The sequence below is a fragment of the Thunnus maccoyii genome, chromosome 3, assembly GCF_910596095.1.
Source record: "Thunnus maccoyii chromosome 3, fThuMac1.1, whole genome shotgun sequence".
NCBI lineage: Eukaryota > Metazoa > Chordata > Actinopteri > Scombriformes > Scombridae > Thunnus > Thunnus maccoyii.
The window spans coordinates 11513572-11533863 of NC_056535.1; the positions used below are offsets into that span (position 1 = coordinate 11513572).

At 39.3% G+C, this 20292-nt stretch overlaps 1 protein-coding gene across 5 annotated transcripts in view; it reads left to right on the forward strand.

The window, feature by feature from the left end:
- The window catches only part of dnai1.2 (dynein, axonemal, intermediate chain 1, paralog 2), a 38358-nt gene that overhangs the window by 4192 nt on the left and 13874 nt on the right, over positions 1 to 20292 (forward strand). For 2 of the 5 annotated variants that reach the window (XR_006093912.1, XR_006093911.1), the window contains exons 14-21: positions 211 to 300; positions 496 to 583; positions 761 to 840; positions 4810 to 4958; positions 8115 to 8214; positions 11830 to 12015; positions 15687 to 15827; positions 16467 to 16519. Coding sequence is in view for 2 of the 5 variants with exons in the window: in XM_042403269.1 (XP_042259203.1) it covers positions 211 to 300; positions 496 to 583; positions 761 to 840; positions 4810 to 4958; positions 8115 to 8214; positions 11830 to 12015; positions 15687 to 15788 (795 nt within the window). In the remaining 3 variants the exon portion in view is untranslated. Of the gene's footprint in view, positions 1 to 210; positions 301 to 495; positions 584 to 760; positions 841 to 4809; positions 4959 to 8114; positions 8215 to 11829; positions 12016 to 15686; positions 15828 to 15959; positions 15989 to 16466; positions 16520 to 17356; positions 17541 to 17687; positions 18384 to 20292 lie in introns of those variants that run through there. The other 3 variants (XR_006093910.1, XM_042403269.1, XM_042403260.1) reach the window with 3 other exon arrangements.

Below are 20292 nucleotides of genomic sequence, written 5' to 3' on the forward strand. Positions count from 1 at the left end.
TAGTTTTGAGTGGAAGTGGACTTCAATGCTGCACCCAACAAATAATTTCATGTGCTGGAGAATAAAGGAAACACCGTATTAATTGAACTTCTTTGTCAGATAATGTTAGATAATATTTTGATCAAACACATAACACAACTCAAACACATACACCAACCATTTTCTTCTCTTTTCAGTGATTTATTTAGTATTTTGTTGTTTTTCATTCAGGTACGCTGGCAGAATGATGACATGGACAACAATCACAATTTCTATTCTGTGTCATCTGATGGCCGAGTTGTGTCTTGGACACTTGTCAAGGTTAGCCAAGAAAATCTACTCCTATATACAGTATATTTATTTAAAGATATTCTCTCTTTGACTCTCATCTGCTTTTATCTCAACAGAATACACATTCCAACTTTCAAGATGCTTGCTAATCAAATACTTTATGTACGAACTGCGTATGTGTGTATATATCTACAACTGCATCACAGTGCGTTTGCATGCTTGCAGAATGAACTGGTCTTTACAGACATTATCAGACTGTCACTGAATGGTGCTGTTTTCGAAGGACTAGAAGGTACACAGCAGCCCAGCATCGGTAAGGTCTCTCTCACTTGGTGTTGTGTCATCTTGTGTATGTATATAAGACTATATGCATGTGCTACGCTTTAAATATTATGTTATATCTCTTCAGATTTTCATTTGTCCAGTACATCAGGCCAGTGTCTGTAACAACGTGTGGCTAATTTAAGTGCTTGATGCCTCTTGTCTGCAGCATGTGGTACATCGTTTGACTTCCATAAACAGATCGACTATCTCTTCCTAGTTGGCACTGAGGAGGGAAAAATACACAAGGTATGTATCAAGTATTCCACTGTCCTAGATTTGGCTGGATGACATAGGTCACATCTAAAATTACATCAAGTGTGTTGCTGACGTGACCCACATAAGCAGTCAAATCTCCAGTGGGGAGGGGACCACGGCATTATTTGTGATGCAATAACAGAAATATTTAATTAATTAATTAATTAATTATTAAGGTTAATTAATTAGATAATTAATTAGCTAATTTGACATAGTACCAGTGATATGATATAGACAAATATATAGCAATAGACAAATATAGGACAATCATCTATAATAATACATTAAAATATGTGTGCAACTTGTTCACCTAATTTAAGTATGTTAAAGGACTGTGTCGATGGTTTCCCTTAAAAGGAAGTTTTGGTATTTTTCAACCTGGATCCTATTTTCCCATTATTTTGTGTCTGAGTGATTAATGGGGACAACAATTTTTTAAACTGGTCCAGTATCGAGCAAGAGCACTTCAGCCGGCAGCCACGATGTGTACGTCCACTAAAAGTGCTTGTTTTTACCACTGACAGGCTCAGATTGTTATTATAAGTGTCTGACAACATTATGAAAAGAATACAGAATAATAAAATGTTTTTCTTTATCTTCCTCTTGTCTGTTTGTTATTGTGTCTAACCAAGTCTCATTCTTGAGTTGTTGTCAAAATCAGTTAAATATTCAGCCATGACTTTGAAAATCTTTTAGATAATACTAAGCTACGCTATCTGTACTCCAACACAACAAACTCCTCCTAGCACTCTCTCCAACTCTGTTATGGCTGAACATTTAGTAGATTTCTACAAGATCAAGATTTCAGAACAAGACTCCTAGAGCGAGACTTGGTTAGACACGATAACAAAAAGACCGGATCAAGATAAAGAAAGACATTTTATTTCTCTGTATGGTCCTTTCCATAATGTTGTCAGACACTTATAATAATCTGAGCCTGTCAGTGGTAAAAACAAGCACATTTAGTGGATGTACATTGACAGGGCGCTATTGTCCCAAAGGCTTACATTGCAGCCCGTTTCGTGGCTGCTGGCTAAAGAGCTCTCGCTCAATACTGGACCAATTTCAAAAATTGTTGTCCTCATTAGTCACTTAGACACAAAACGGGTCCAGGTTGAAAAATACGAAACGTTCCCTTTTAGTGCAGATTTTGTGTATTTTACATTATTATATACATTTTAGGTCTTTTCAGCAGATACTTGAAACTAAGTACTCTATGTATTCTGTGTATTACATACACCACCACTACTATACTACATTTACTGCAGCTAGTATACAAAAAATTACTTAACTTTTCAGTCATTCAGACACAAGTGTCTTAATTAGGTATCTTTCTCATTCCCTCTGCCTGAATCCTCTCAGTAGCAGTATTGTTCATCTGTTTTGTTGACTATAATTTGATGTTTCAGTTCTATTTTGACTATCTTTTGCACTATTTGGTATTGAAATCAATCTTTATGTTGGACATGATTTTGTTGTGCAAAATTGGCTTGACAGGTCACATCTGGCCTGATTGACAATGCCAATAAAGTCTTCCAAAACCTCAATAACGAAGAGTGACGACAGATAATATACATATGGAAATTTAAACATATTTTAACTCTCTCTTAATTCTCACTCGGCAATTTTGACAATGATTAATTGTATGCATTGTTAAGTTTATTTGAATGACTTTTGATGCAAAAATGCTGCTGATGTTGTTCAGTTGTTGTTGTCTCTCTGTACTACCCCTTAATGACTTTAGGATTATCTTGGGGCTGTCTCCCAGTAATCTGCCCTGAAAAATACAAGCTCATTTTGTCTGTGGTGCACTTACAGATATCCTGCTGGGCTTGCACCCCAGAGGGTACACAAGCTAGAAAGTTTCCATTAATAGTGCTCCATTAATAGTGCGTGTGTGTGTGTGTGGCTGTGTCTGTGTCTGTGTCTGTGTGTGTGTGTGTGTGTGTGTGTGTGTGTGTGTGCGTGCGCATGTGCGTGTGTGATTGTCCATATGTGCATGTCCATGTGGTCCGCTGGGAGCCCCTCAGTCTTGACATTACGCGTTTAATGAGTCTCCTTAAGCGGAGGCTCTCCCTGTCCTCATCAGGCAGCTGGGTGTTTTTGGCTGGCCTCCCACCTTCTCTATGCTTTTCTTCTTCATGTTCTTGTTACTGTTAGCCACAAAGACACTCATAAAAGTCTAATTCGTTTGCAGTTACTGTGCCCCCATTATATTGATTTAATTACATAAAAGTGTTTAAATAGCTCACTGGCTAATGCACACATCACTGAAATTGGCTGATCTTTATAAAAGTAAACCTAGTAATGGAGGGAAGTCTTTCTCCCGTGGCCATAAAAATAATAAGGAATAATAATGAATTTATGTTCATTCCTGGCTGGTAGTGATGTATAATCTTTTTATCATTATCACCAATTGACCCTGAAGACCCACCAAAGAGACCAAAAGCAACAATAGCTGTAACCTACAAACAAGTATTGTCTGTGTAGGTCCAACATCTGTGTTACTGAACTTCACTGTCGCCCCAAAAACAATTAAAGTCATATAAAAGAGATAAACCATTGCATTGGGTGACCTTTTACTACAATAAAAAGATAAAACAACCATATTATTCTGATAAGGATTTCTTAACACCATGGTGCATAAGCAGTGTTTTTTTTCTTTTCATTAATTATGATTAAGAGTATATGGTGTATCAGTTAAGACTTGCTTGGTGATGCTCTGTTGCATCTTAAAATCAACAGTGCTTCATGACTTGACATGCTCATTAGTTTCTGTTTACTTGACTTTTGCGTTGTCAGTGATATCAGTGTTACAGTTTGTTCTTGCATCAGACAGAAATTACACATACTACCTTAAGTTTCCTAACGTAGAATTTTTGAGCTTTGTGACAGGAATACACACAGTGCAGAAAGGACTAACATGTTTACTCTCTATGGCTTAGATACATGCTGAGTGTAAGAGAACACACACTTTGGCTGCACTCCTGTGAAATCACCGTACTCACGTAGCTCTAATGTAGGCAGACACACCCCCATTGTGTGTATGGTGAAATATGCTGTCTGTCACCTCAAGGTTCAGTGACACACAATCCCCGTGGAGAGGAGGACTGATTAAAAATCTTTCACCTACGTAGCTGCAGGTCAGCAATCAACTGTCAGCGCTCAGTAATGCAACAGCTGTCCCCACAAGCCATAAAGCTTGTTTAGTCCTGGATTGTCCAGTTAATTTATCCCTGCAATCTAACACAGCAATACAAACTGTGGAAATTTAAAGGGTAATTCAACATTGAACCACAGAGGACTTTATTACTCTCTTTGTCTTGGAACTATCAAGCATGTTGTGCTTCTGGCCGGTTGTCAATGGCAACTTACATGTGCCTAGATACATAAAGCATCCTTTATTTTTAAAGTTCTCCTCAGATTTTCTTAGAAAACTAAATCAGTTGAACAACCTTAAATCATGTCTTTGTCATTCTTTTACATTTTTTCATAAGCAACACTACAACTCAACCTGTGAAAACAGTTGTATATTCTTTTCTGTGGTGCTGTAAGAAACGTCCCAGTGATGTCACCAGGGTTATCTCTGCTTGGGGACTGCTACTTCATTTATGACACATTCAAGAGGCTAAAAGTCAGGACATCTCGGCCTCTGCTGCTACAGTGTTCACAATTCCTTTTTCCCCCAACCTTATGGAAGTGCAATTAAATCACTGAAATACCCTGAAAGAGTTTTTCAGTGCACATATATCCTTACCAACAAAAATGAGGAATAACACATACGTTTCTAAACAATCCAATAATCTTTCAATTAGTGTTTCAGACATGGTTCAATTCAGCTGCCACAAGCAAGTAATGAATTGATTGAGTCACTGAAGGCTATCTTTAAAATATTAAGAGAAAGCTTGAGTTTACACCATCTACTTTGGACCAAATTAATACTTTTCTATCATTCCCTAGTGCTCCAAGACTTACTCTAGCCAGTTCCTGGAGACCTATGATGCCCACAGCATGGCAGTTGATGCAGTAAAGTGGAACCACTTCCACCCGAAGGTTTTCATCTCTTGCAGTTCAGACTGGACTGTCAAGATCTGGGACCATACCATCAAGTAAGACAAATGATAGAGTGAAAGAGGGAATACTTGCAGCTAGAAATTACATCTTCATATTAGATACTATATATTTTACTACAGCTGTAAAAATGATTGTTCAAGTTTATCTGTATTTTAGCTAGTTTTTCATCTACAGAAACTTTCTTTTTTATTTCTATCTCTGTGCATTTATTGCATTTCTACATTGGTGTTTGTCTATGGACTTTTTGTATCTAGAAGTCTATAGACAAAAAACTGTGGCTTTTGGGTGAGTTCAGTAATAACACTTCACCATGGTCACAGAGTCCAGGGTTTAATCTCCAACAGTGCTGCCTCTGACTTAACTGGCAGTGTTGATCAGTGGGAAGATGGTGAGGGATCACGTATTTGTTGCTGTACTTGTGAGTCCTACTGGTTGGCTTGGGTACCTTTGCAGAGGAGGGTGAGATCTCTGTCTCTATGAGTGTTACAGTCTCCCTGTGAAGCTCCTCCCTGGTGGGTGACAGGAAGAAGCTTATGACTCCATGTGTGTTGACCTTGACATATGACTGGCTGTATACTCCCTGGGGCGACAGTGGGAGTTCAGCAGTGACAACGACTGCAGTGCACGGGAAATTTTCCATTTCAAATTGGGTGAACAGGGGGATGTATAAAAGATGTATAAAAGATGTATAAAAATACATAGAAAAAAGTGATCTGAGTCCATTGGCTAATTGTTAATTCCAGGATATCCAGCAATTTTCAGTTTTTATTGTTATATCAGTTTATCAACAGTTTAGTGGACTGTTTGTTGTTGTTATATTACCTTGGTAATATATATACCTAATGCTCTGTGTATAAATGTGTTTGTACATTCAGTGAAGAAGGGACAAGGTAATGAAAATTCTCATAATCTTTGCACAATAATATAGTATATTTATCTTCATTACTTTCTTATTCTCATCATGGACCCAGTATGACTTTCCTGGCTTATTTGACTAACTCACATGCCTCCCACTTCTTGTCAGCACAGCCAGCTTGACTGAATAATGATAGTAATCATCCACCCATTATGAGAGGCAGCGTTTTCAGGAATGATCCATAACATCTTATAGATACAGGACATATTGTTTCTCAGAGATGGTCTGGCTGGATCAAACAACTTTTCACAAACTCTTTACCATACTGTTCAGAAGTGTGAAAGCCTACACTAGTAACTGCTTCTTTTGTTTGATGGCTGTGGCTGCTATAGCCTGTAAAACTGTCAGACGTTGTTAGCCAGTGTTGAATGAACTGAAGGGCTTTTAGTAATAGAAGAGAGTTGCATCAAGTCTATTAATCACAGAAAAGGTTAGCTTGATGAATCTGCAGCTCTGCCTAGTGATAACTTGGACACAATTTATGAATTCCAATTGCTCTGACTCTGGATTTACAGTATGTGCAGTGTCATTCTGCTATAAAAACCCTCTCCTGAAAGACCCTGGGCCAGATTTATCAGCCTTTTGCATCTAATTTCAGATATATTCTATACCTACCAGTGGGCATGTTATTTATCAAACAGGCTCACCAGCATGGAAGCAGAGTTTGTCTGTCATCTGAGGCACATCTTCCACAAAATCAATAAGGGAGGCCGGTGCGAATAATGGCAAGAGTTGGTTGATTGTGCATTCTGGTATATTTACTAAGGTTCATACAGTTTTGTGCTGAAAATACGCCACATCTTGTGCAAATGTGTGAATATATTGTATTCAAGGGAGGTTGTGGTGGGTAGGTATGAAATTTAACCCACCAATATTCTGTAAAAATCTCAGTGGTTGGAGTGTGAGCACACCTCAAAAAATATATACTAAATATACTGAAATATTTATAAATAATACATAAATGAATGTTATAAATTAATTCAATATGTGTCCAATCCAAACAGAGGGGGGAAGGAGAGTTACCTTATAAGCTTACAGAATGTGCCCAGAAGACTGAAGGCTGTCTTAGTTAGTTGCTGATTGCATAATTAGTTGTTGCTCTAGTAAATGAATAATTATTATTATTATTATAAATAATCACCCACAGAGTATTAGTGCAAATCGCTTTCATATTTGTAAGTCTGGCCTACTGTGTTATCAAAGTTACAACCTATCAAAAGAAATAGTTTTGCTTACTCTGTCTCTCTCTCTCACACACACACAAACACAAACTCCCTCCTTAATATTTGAAGAAGACCTGTATGTGTCTGATAGAAATATTTCATTTCTTTATCTAGCTTTCAGTGGTGTTTGACAAGTTAATAATATGAAGAGACAGTGTGCAGGAGCCCTCTGTTTCATCTCGTATTTTCTCTGCCAGGCTCTAATGAGGCATCAGTGTCTGGACATTTTTTAACTGATGAACATGGACGACAGTCTAAAGATGGTTCTGCACCACTGGAAATTTATAGGAAGAAATCACAAATGTACCAATGCCAAGAACATAGAAATGAAGTGTACTGTTTTTTATTTCTATAATGCAGAATCAAACAAAAGATAGACTGATTGTGCAAACAGTCTCAGTTATACTCTAGACCCAGCCTATTCAACTGGCGGCCCACGGGCCACATCCGGCACAGAGGCAACCTCCAAGTGGCCCAGCAAGGTTGAATTAATTAGACTATTTTAATACGAATTTAATATTTTAATTGTAATATTATTTTTAAAAAATATTTGTTAATATCAATGTTATTGTGTAGTCAGGAAACAAAACCAGCGTGAGAAATATATTCCACCTGTTACTACTGGATCTGAGCCAGCCAGAGATGTGAGTCACGCATGCGCGAGTGGGTCCGCTAGGTACAGCAACACCACTTGGACAAACCACATACACCCGCACGACTCAATTACTAAAAGTGCTTGTTCTGGCCACTGACAGGCCAGATTGTTATTATGATAGATTTCAAAATGAGACTTTTTTAAAAAGGTTTTAAATGGGCTGCTGAAAATGTGCCCATCTACATCTCCTGTTTTAAAAATCTGGCCCAATTTGTAATTGAATAGCCCTGCTCTAGACTCTAGACTCTAGACCCTATTTAAAACACCAACTTTATCTGATGAATAAGAGTTCTTGTTTGGTCCGGATGACATTGAATTTCGGAAGCACATAGAATTTCATGCAGTATAATGAACAACTAGAGATTTACTGTCTGACCTTGTGTCTGTGTTTTTCCAGCACTCCCATGTTCACCTTTGACCTGAATGCAGCTGTTGGTGATGTTGCCTGGTCTCCATACTCCTCCACTGTATTTGCTGCTGTCACTACAGATGGAACAGTAAGAGTCATTTATTTTAAACCTATATTTTCTAACACACAGCTTGACTTTGTAGTTTAGCAGTTAGAACTTTATTTGCTTATTATGGCCTTTTGAAAGGTCTAGTGAAGGCTTCAGTGCACGATCTACTGAGATTTATAAAACATCTGACATTATGGATTGTACATTGAAGTGATTTGCCTTATTAGTGGTTTTACTTGGTTTTCATATCTTAATGTCTACATGTGTACTTATTGATAGATGTCTACATCATGACATTTGAAATATAAGATATTTTCATGGCTCCAGGTGATACAGGCTGATTTATATGAGGATTTATTGAGTGCTTTGTGTGAAGGCTGTGATTATTACCACCACACATCTGCTGTGTACCTTTGATAACATAAGGGTGACATTTACCTGACAGAACACATGAAATGACAAACAGCTGCACCATCTACCACCTGCTTCCTACTTCATTATCACCCCTATAATATAGTTATGGACTCAGCTGACTAAACCCTTGCCATGGTCATGGGATAAACCTCAGATTAATGCAGAATAGCCTCAGGCAGTTTGTTCAAACACAGTCTCTTGTAACAAAGGCAGCTTCCTGCCCTGCCAGTGGTTATTGATTCTAGCCAAAAGTAATTTCAGTGGATGCCGTGTTGCTTATCTCTACATATTTTCTTAGTATGGCTGCAAGCTGTCCCCATCTGTTTGTCTTCGCACCAGTCTGTGCCACGCTATAAAAGTCCACGGTGTTGTGTCTGTCACATTTCCTGTCCAGTGTGCCAAATGAAGTCGAGTGAGAGTGACAGAGAGGAAATGAGAGCTGAGCAATATGAGAGACACCTTATGTGATAGTGTGTGTATGTGTTTTCTGTCCTCTCCAATGCCAGTCTTCAGTCACCACAGGCAGAATACATTCTGTAGTTTATCCACCATTATGCAAATTATTACACAGTCAAACATCAGTCTTGATAAGACGTGGAAACAAGGAAACATCAGATTTCACAGCAAATTCACATCTATAAATCAAATTTCCCATTTTTATAGTGTATAAGCACTTTGTTAAATTGTAAATATCTTCTAAAGAAATAAAATTAAATTAAATGACTTTGTTAGAAAGCATATTAGGTCTCATGTGTATTGTAATTTATTTTCTGAAACTGGATCAAAAGCAGTTTTCAGCAGCTATTAAAAATCTCATTAAAAGCTCATCAGTTGGCATACATTCCACAAGCACAATATCCTCTCTTTTCAAATTAGCAGGAAGGACAAGAATATTAAATTGGAGTGGATCAAGGTCAGTGTGGCTGGTCCATTATTTCTTAAAGAAGACCAGGTCAAAACATAGTATGTGGCTGGACCATTTATGAAATGCTAGAGGGCTTTTAAATTTGAAACAATGGATACAGGAAGTGGCGAAACTCAGCCAACTGATGAAGTTCCGCCAACCGATGGTGTAACTTAATCAGTTGACTGTCTGATGAAGTTCGACTGACTTCATCACTCATCATTAATCAGCATAATCTTCCCCCAGGACAGCAGATTCTCTGCAGTACATTTGTCGTTTTCTGTGACAAGTTTCTGATAGAGATTGTGTGACTCAGCATGAGTTGTGCGCTCCTTGACATGTATTTACTGCTGCTGCTGCCACACTGCAAAATGTCAAAGGCACAATATTTTACGTGTGTGTGTGTGTGTGTGTGTGTACATGTGTTCATAAGTATAATGACCTGCCTGGCAGGCTGAGGTGTAAGAATGACACAGAGTTGTGCAGTGCATACAAATATCTTTCCATTCTCTCTGTCCTTGTCTCTCCATCTGAGATGACAGGAACTAAAGTGTCAGGAGCAAATAATAAATCCAGGCTTATTCCCTGGTGATTAGTCTCCAAATCTATATGTGCTCTTTGTACAGCTTGTCTTCACCTGCTGCGCTTGGACTGCCACATATTTCAGTTAGTATGCCTTTTTCAGCTTATGAGAGATTTTAAGGACTGACACTTAACCAACCTAAATTGATAAAAACTGCAGTTTTAGCTGCAAATTTTTAATAATTTTGGGGTAACTCACTTTGCTGGGAGAAATTGTATTCATAATTTTTTGACAACGCTCTTTGCACAACTGATATCATAACCTCCCTAACAGTTTGCAGTGGATTAAATACATTTGTTGATATATTAAACTTAAAACTCTAATTAATTTATTTTGATACATTATAGGCAATTATTTTATACATTAAAACGTCTCTCTGCCCTATGTTGTTGCACAATTTGCAGATGTTCTCATGGCGTACTGAAATCAGTCATGACTAATAGGGCTTATATATCAACAATAAAAACACTGTAGCTAATGGCTATAGTAATGGAGGTTACCGAAAGTCTTACCCTGATAGAATATGATGATTAGTTTCAAGGGATGGCTGTGATGCTTTGTGTGTAGCTGGTACAGACAGCGTGAACCCTAGAGGCCCGGGCACAGTCATCTTTCTGATAAAAGGAGTGGGCTGCGCTTTGCAGTGGGCTCATTTGTTGTCGAAAGATCATCCAAATGCACTTAGGCACAAAGAAGAATATCTGTGATCTGGTTTCTTCTGGATAAAGATGCCTGTGATTGTGTATTGGGGCTGCTAGTACACACACACAAATACATACACACATATGGACAGAAATGCACACTCATTGAATTACTGGGAATACCCTCTGCCGGTTACTGCAGTTACAGCAAGCACACCTGCACTAAACTGATATAACAGCCTACATGAGTCTCATGTTTCACCTGCAAGACTCGTATTTTAATGCTGTTCATCGTTTGTCACGTGAAAATGTCAAAAGAAATAAAAAGTTTGCGTCCTGGTATTTAGTTCAGTTATAAAATCAAAACGCACCGGAGAGCATCTCTCCTGCCAGCTGCTGACAGCGCTGTCAGCCGAAGAATCGATCAAACTGGAGGTAGAGGAGGAGACAGCAGAGACACTGGTATGTGTCTGTATAAACAGGAGTTTAGCCGACTTCTCTGCATTCAACACCAGAGCTGAGAGCTTGGAGCAGGAAACAGTCGCTCTGCGTCGCGCTGATGTCCTCTGTTTCCATCACAGTTATGCATTTAGGTCATTTACAGACAAGACTGTAAAAGTTTGCAGCTTGTCAAGTTGTCACGCATATCCAGCGGGATAAAGCCAGTAAATTTGAGTAAAATACAGACTTCACTTAACTCATGCAAATGCACCACATGAAACACAGACGTGGAGGGAGAGGGGGTCATTTCTCAGTCACATGAGGTCCCCAGGTAATACTTGTCCAGTGCAAACAGAGCTATGAGTGGAAGCGCTGTAAAGGCCCCCTGATGACGTAATAAAAAACTGTTAACACCAATTCATTTTGGAAGAGCAATGGCCAATGGGGAAACTCCAACACACGGCCGGCCGACCAGTGGTGTAACTGCATCACTCACTCACTCCCTCACTCACTCACTCACTCACTCACTCACTCACTCACTCACTCACTCACTCACTCACTCATGGACAACCATATGTGTGGGGCTGGCCTTGCTGTTGTGGTCCAGCTAAAAATGTGGAAAAAAAAGACTGATAAACACATTAAGTGGTGTGATCACTCATCTTTTTCAGGTTCATGTTTTTGACCTCAACGTCAACAAATACGAGGCTATCTGCCAGCAGCCAGTGGTGTCCAAAAAGAAGACCAAGCTGACTCACGTTGAGTTTAATCCCATTTATCCTATCATCATAGTGGGTGATGACCGAGGCTACGTCACCAGCCTCAAACTCTCCCCTAACCTCCGGAAGAAACCCAAGGTAAGACTCTAATCAAGTTCCCAGAGATAGACTTTATCTTTCAATTACATTACAATCATTTGATTTTATTTACTCCAGAGTTACTTACATTTTAAGCCTGCCTGTGAGTGAAGAGTAGATAAACCTATTTTTCCAAATGCGACTGCCTTGCCATTCCATGCTATTCTTGCTACTTTGTCTTTAATTAGGCTCTATTGGCACATACAAATAGAGTTTGTACACATTAGGTACCAAATCTTCAACCACTTTGGAGTAGTGTCTTCTTCATTCCACTTTTACAGCCTGTTGTGTTCTTTCACCCTACTTATCCTTTTATCCTTAAACAATCTGTTGATGTTCCACATCAATGAAAGCCAATCGGATGATTCATTCTTTACTCAGTCCTGACATCAAGCTAATTTCACTAAATAACAATGGAATGAAGGCCACAGTTCTCCCCCTCTTCTCAGCAGCTCATTATCAGCATCACTAATCGCCTGTATTTCTCTATCCCTTTCTCATTTAGGCCAGTTAACAATTAGCCACAGAGAAGTCAAGTGTTCTTTGTAATTAAATAAGCTTGTTAGAAAATATCACTAGAAGGAGAAGCAGAGCAGAAATTATTATTTATTGGAAATTTTTGCTGAAAATCAATTTGGAAATTAAGATAAAATGGAGTGTTCAGGTGGCCCACTGGTTTAAGATGCCTGCCGCATAACTGTTGCCACTGATGACATGATGGTTAATGAGCTGTGGAGTAATCACCGGCCTTACTAAACACAAGAGGAAACCAAATGGCACAGTGAGTCACAACACTTTAATGAGGGCCCATTTACAGTCAGCTTTGCTCTGCAGCCTCTCCAGTTGTCCTTTAGGTTGCTCATGTCAGTGCATGTAAACTAGAAGAAATTATAATAACTGGAGTAACACGTATTTATAGTCACTGCACATCTTTGTGCATTATACATGTCATCGCTGGACCTGGGTGCCCCACACATAAACTGTTCTCCTTCAACCACACACATAAACACAGTTTGTATGAGTTCAGCATGACCACAAATACACAAACCCAGTGCCACCTCATTAACGACCTCAGACTGTATCCCGAGAGCATACATTTGGGAAATAATTGCACAGTTCATCACCACTGACAGTGCTCAGAGCATTTTGTAACCCAATGTGGCAAATAAGCATCAGGCAAAAACACTCACTGCAAATATTATCAATAATATGTTCTATAAAATTGGCACAGCATCCCACTAAAACCAGCACAATTGCCATGGTGGCACATTAACATACCCAAAACACTGGCACAGTGGTCTAGTAATCCAAACTGAATAACTGTGACAATACAAGCCAACGTCTTGGCTTTCTTACTCTCACTAAACCAGTCCACTTGGCCTCTCTCGTCTTGTGGTGCTTTTCAAATAGTTTTTAATTGATTATTTTGATCTTCCAGGGTCAGAGAGGTAAGGAGTTGTAGCTCATGCATGAAAAAGAAAATCACTGGAGGTTGTACCACGCTGAAGTGTGCTCTATAATGCCGTGAGCGCTGTCCATTGTGCTGATCTGAGCAGTTATTTCCCAGTTGTAAGCCTGAGGGCTACATTCAGTAATGAGGTGATGATACGTCTATGTTCTGTTGTGCTGCACACATTGGATTGTGTACGCCTTAAGGTATGTAGTGTTGTTGTGGAGGGTCAGTGTTTAACCAAGTGTCTAAATCCCACAGTGCTCACCAGTGCCACTCTTTATGTGTTTGGAAGTCTGAGGTTTTGGTAACTAAAAGTGCACATAATAGCGTACTTTAGACATGTGTACTTAGTGTACTTTGGCCACTAGCAGTAAATGATCCCTGTCTGTTTCTGTATACTGTTCTCTTCAACTGTGTGCAACATGAATGTGTTAGTCTCATTGGTCATTGACCTCACTCTTTATTGCCACAAATCAATGCAATTTAAAAGCAGCATTATGCATTATTTTGTGATAGTCTATTTATCACTATTGCCTCCCAGAAACTAACTTCTATCATAGCATTTACATTTGAGCACCAGAAAACAAGGAGCAACAATATTCTGAGCCTTAAAACACAACCAAGGCTTCTTATCTGTATGCATTACTTTAATACAGAGGAAGTTCATAGACAGAGCAGGTCTAGGATTTTACTGCTGCAGTAAGCAAACTAGCAGGGTAAAATAGGAATTTAGAACCCAGGTTGACATGTTGAGATATAACAAATTTATATGATTTTGATTAACTTTGAAGTTTTTATTCATTTTAAGTGCAGGTTTGTGTCTAGTCAGCCTTTCTCTCTGCTGTGTAGGAGGCTTTATTGAGCCATTCATCATCACAGAGATATTATGTTGCATCGGGATTTGGTGCTCACTCGTCTGTCTGGATCAGCCCCCTCGCTGTATCCATTTCAGACTTCAAATTAGTTTAACCAAAATATAAATATAGATGTAAATAGAAGGTGAGTGTTATATAAGCAGACTGCAGCACTTGAAACTTTTTTGATGTTCAAAGGAGGAGTTAGCATGTCACCCCTCATTTGTACAAAAGTGTTGCGGCACCCTTTTCATATCAGTCACTAAGTCCCAATTCCATACTAATACTATAAACACTACATTATTCACATGTACTAATGTTAATAGTGCACTGGTTTGGTAGTTAGTATGATTTATTGGATTTTATTGTTTTGCACTATCAAGATGTGATAAAAGGTGCACAGACAGACATCAAACTAAATTCAATACACTATAAGTGTTTTGTTGTAACTGAGCAGACCGTCTAGTTTTTTGTCGCTGTGTATTTACATTGTTTATTGCATTGTGGGATAAATAGTGTCCATCAACACCGCACTCAAAAATACAAAGCCTGTTAGTATGCAGGCTGACATTTTAAACATTTTTATCCTTCATGTTGACCTTTTTCGCAAAAGACATGATATGTGATATCATAGCAGGAACAGCCCACATGTAACTAATAATACAAATGATGGCTGCATTATATTTTGTTGTTTCAGTTCCACCATGGCTTTGGTATTGTGTGTCGTTAATGTTATTAGTTACACCTGTGCTTTTTTCTTTTTTTTCAGTGGTATAAGCTGTAATGCAGGTTGCCTCCTAAATTCCCAAAAGTCAAATGTGTTATTTCCTGATTAAAATGGTTAAATCAAGTGAACTTTCAAGATTGTATCAGGCTTCTTCAATCAAAGTCCAATTCAGTCTGAGGAAATCCTGTAACAATATTGAGTGAGCCTTGATAAGGAGAGCCCTGTTAAATATCCACTCGCAGAAGCAGAGTGAACTCCTGCAGCTACACAAGACTTAAATCTTAAGCCATAATATAGCTCTTAAGCAGCTGTGCTTTTCTACGCACAGGAGTATTTAACATTCTCACACCACAACTTTGGAAGATCCCTTTGTATATACTGTTTGCAATGCTGCTATTTAGGCAGCAGCTTGATGTCTTCAAGGCACATTTCCCAATATGGTGGAAAGAAACGATTATATAATGCAGTAATATAACCGTTCTGCTACTGTTGTCCTTGCATCCATTTCAAATTCTGTCTGATTGAGTTGTGTTCTCCTCATGTTAACTGCCTGCCTGCTGGGTTTGTGGTCTCTTTCAGTGCTTGGTAAGCATAAGGTCAAGTAAATCCTGATTTCTGTATGTCTGTGTGTGTATAGGGGAAGAAGGGTCAGGAGCTGCCTAAGGGTCCAGAAGTGGAAGTAGCCAAGATGGAGAAGCTACTCAGTCTGCTGAGGGAACCAGAGCAAAACACAGTTTAAAGCAGCCACCATGGCTTCTCTCACCAACACAGCAAAATGGTACAATCTTTTACTCTTATTCATAAAAGTCACACTTCTTTTGCTCAGTTTGTGCATCAGTAACAATGTCGACATGACAAGAAAACAGTTTGTATATGTTTATTAAAAATGTTTTCCTCTGCTCTCTTTTAGCTGTTAATAAATCATTCATGTTCAATTAATAATGCATTTATTATACTGCAGTATTTGATACATATTAGACAGGCAACATTAGAATTGGCTGACCTCTTCAGAAGAAGTCTGCAGGGATTTATTATACCCATTCCATGTGGATTGTACAAGTTGATTAAGTTAAAAAGTGAAGGGGGGGAAGAGTTACTGAAAGTGAACAAGGAGATAAATTAGCATAATAGATTGAGCATTTATGGACCATATCCCAGCGACTTATCTTGGCTGGCACACGCAGTCATCCTGGGCAGCCATCCAGAGATGAGCTAGAAGCCTTTTAATATCCCATCTACGTGGAGAACTTTGCTTTGAGTCATGGCGGTGTGTGTCTTTATTTGGCCTTTTTCTCCGTTCCTCTCTGTCATAATGATCTTGTCCTTCAGTAAAGTACCACCCATTGCTCCGTTGCTCTACTGGAATCAAATGCTTCCACAGTGTCTAGGGCTCTCTTTCTTTTTCTCTTTGCCACAGAGAGCTTCTCTGCCCTTCATGTCTTCCCACGAACACATGCAGCACTCTCTCCCGTAAGTGTGATTCATTATTTCATCTCAACAAGTTTAGCAAGAGAGGGCTTTTAAATCACATCATTTTTACAGACAATGCGTAACAAATGACCGCGTTAGTAATGAGAATACAGCTGCGACAGTTACGTCATCACTGCAGTAATTGGAAGCATACTCCAGGGTTAACCAAAGAGCTGTTTGTTCTACGGCTAGTCAGATGTCTTTATGTTTATATGTTGCACTTTTGTAGATTGTTGTAGCCACATGAATCTCATTTGGGTTGGGTGGAAGAATAGTCAAGTGGCTTCCTGTAATGTATTATCAGTATGTGATGTACCAGGAGTTATTTGTTATTATGTTTTTTTTAGATTGTTTATAGAGCCATTAGGTGTAGCATATTTGTGTATATAGCAATATAGCATATTTTAAATTATTCTGATGATCTAAGGGTGCTTTCACACCTGTAGTTGTGACTCAACCTCATTTTATGAACAGTAGCAACCAGATAGAGGACAAAAAGAGGCGTCTTTTACTGTAATATTACGGGTTAAATAGTTACTGTGTGATGTGTCACTTACTTTTAAATAAGGAACTGCCAAAACACAGATTAGGACACAAGCTCAAGACACCTCTGCTTTAACTCCTGTTCACTTTCTGATTTATCAGGGAAAATCCCCACTCTTATGTACTGATGAGCATTCACATTTCCACAGTTACCAAATGATTTGCATGTACATGGCTTATACAAAAATGGTTATAAGTTTGCTTTTTTGAGAGTTCACGGCCAGAAGATTTAGATTAGAAGATTTGATAGTAGTTTATCTTTTGAATTCATGCTAAAATCATTTGTACCATCAGGAAATCCTGTGGTTCACACCACAACACTGCAACAGAGTCTACTTGGAAGCAGACCAAGACCCTCCTTTGCAGGCAGTCTTGGTCTGGCGTGCATTGCTGTCTGTCACCTTATCCTCTTCATACAACCAGTTGGGAGCACAGTGGCTTAACACAGTTATACTGACATCAGCTAAATGCCTGAAAGGTACTCTAAAGTTTAAAATACACATCATAAATCTTTTAACACTACAGCATGCCTTGTTGAGTCTGAAGTTGAAGAACCAGCGGTACAATTTAAATGTTTAGGTACTAATGTGTGGTGGAAACCTGACCGCTTCTTTGCAATCTGTAGGATTCCATACAATAAATCCCTTCTGCATGAGTCCTCTCACCAGTCCAGAGTGATTGGGCCATCACGGACAGCCACAAACAGATGTCAGTATCGAAGAGGACACAAATCTCAACTAAGCCTCTCTTGTCCTTATGTAACACCCTCAGCAAGGCGTTATGCCTCACAGATCGCTGGTATTTATGAGTGACAGTGACACACACTCGACACAGGCTCAAGTCCCTGTTTTCTGCGATAGACTGGCTTTCTCTGTTTTCAGAAGAGAGTATGAAATGAAAGGATATATTTAGAAACATCCAACAACAGGCTATCCACTCTTTGTGTACTGAACATTCCATTCTCTCTGTTTCTGTGTAACCTGCATCCATCCATGTGCCCATGTCCTTTTCCTCAGGCTGTGTGTGCGCCTCAAATGTATACATTCACATCAGCACTCCTCCATGCGCTTTTCCAAAAACCAAGGACAAGATCTGACAAGTGATGGCTGCTTATAAATAGTTTGCTCACTCCGCCACAATTCATCCTTGCTATCTTTGTGAGGCACAGCCATTTCTGACATCACACCCAATGGCTCTGCCATCCAATAGGCAGCTGACTTTAAAAGCTATGAAGGACAAGCCTGATTATTGCTTGCAGTCAGTTCCTCAGTCCCCTCTTCTGTGGGGGAGTGCACCTTGGCCATCACTCGTCACTACATTTGACTCATCGCTCTGCAGTCAGGTCAACAGGTACTTGTGCTCGTTCATCTGCTGGATTCCTCCTTCACTCGGAGCCAGCACCGGCAGGCTCTCTGGGCTGGAAGGGACCCTGCAGGCTCGGTAAAGGATAAGACACAGGAGAAGGAGGAGGATGGCAACAAATGTGTTGCAGGCTATGGCCACCAATGCAGCTGTGGACAGTCCTGTCGTACTCCCTTCAGATTCCATAATGAAGACTGGACTGCAGTGTCCAGTGTCTGTCAGCTTATATTTTAAATTTCAAATTTGCAATGCGGAACCTTTGTCTCCCCTTTCTGTGAGAGTGAATAGTAGTTACCTGGAAGTAGCTACAGCTCTATGAGTACATGTGTGAGCTGCTACTGTTGCAGCTGTAAAACAGTGGATAAATTGTTTTGAGCGTCACAATCCAAGCAAAATGACTTGTTTTACTATCAGAATTTTATCCATTCAGTCTGATAACATTTGGAAAGTCTAGAAGAGCTGCACGATTAAATTATTTTATCCCATTTTATCCTTCAGGTTAGCAGAGGGCTAAACCAGAAGTTTGCCAGCTCAGCCGGCGGAAGTCTCTGGTGCACATGCATTAGGGGGCGCCCCTCAGCTCTGGCACACCAGTCATTGCTGGGTGACGTAAAACACATCACTTACGGTGGCCCAGTGCACGAAAGTCACCACAGACCGGATTAAAAACTCTGGTATGCTATAAAATACAGAGAGATTTACCTGGCAGTGATTTACCAGCATTGTGTGAACTCGTTCGGCAAGGGCTTGAATGTAGTGGACATTCATTTATACGTAAAAGTCCCACACTCCAGCTTTAAGTAGGTTCCATGATGTATTTAGTCCATTAATAGGGACTGAGTGAGACTGAGCATCACCTATGTCTTGAGATGTATTTCTAGAATCAAGAATTAATCTTGAATCCATAGGTTTATGATGACTTATGTGATGGACTTTATGGATTGTAATTCCATTTTATAGTTAAATGCCTTTTGCAAAAAAATCAATATGTATTGTGAGTGTTAAAGGGGGAGTGTTCCTTGGCACCGTGCACATTGCGTTTTGCTGAATATTTAGATTAGACAACAGCAGAAAAGTCTGCCTGTTTCTTTCACCGCCGAGAAGAATGTTTATTCCTCAAAGCTCTGTTTTTGTTTTTAGCTTCTTTAGGGTGACATGCCACCTTTCCACCATACAGATGAGTCTCGCAGCATTTTCTGGCAATGTTGATTTCATAGCAGTGTGTGCTATCAAAACACTGCTTTCGATTCCAGTGGGTGTCTGCCAGTGTCTGTAAGAGAGGAACAAACAGAACAATTAGGAATAATTTAACACAAATGGAGTGTGAGATGGGACATAGGAACAAGCTGCGTGTCAGCCAGTTAACATATCATTCTTCATAACGCAACGCATCAACATTCATCAGATGCACAGTGAGAGAAAAGCACCATTGGTCTTTCACATGACTGCCTCTTAGCTGGTGATGAAAAATCGATTTAAGGAAATCTTTCAGTGCATATATTTTTGGTGTTCTGTGTCAAACAGAAATTGACCAAATAAAAAAAAAGTTAATAGATATATATTATTAATTTCATTTTCTGTTGGTTTTAAATTTTGGAGCATAGTTATTACATACAGTGTACAGAGACAATGAATGAGGAAGGACAATAGATGTAACACAGGTCCCCAGCAGGACTCGTAACAGGGGACATTGCAGCTAATGATCAGCTGACTCTTAAACATGAAGTCATGAGGGCGCCCCATTAAATTTACATGTTTATGAGTGCATGAACCCCATCTTTGCAAAACTGCATTTTTCTGAGTAAAGGGTTTTTTTTGTGTGTCTGCACCTATGTACTGTTTCAATATCTCACCCTGCACCAATGTAA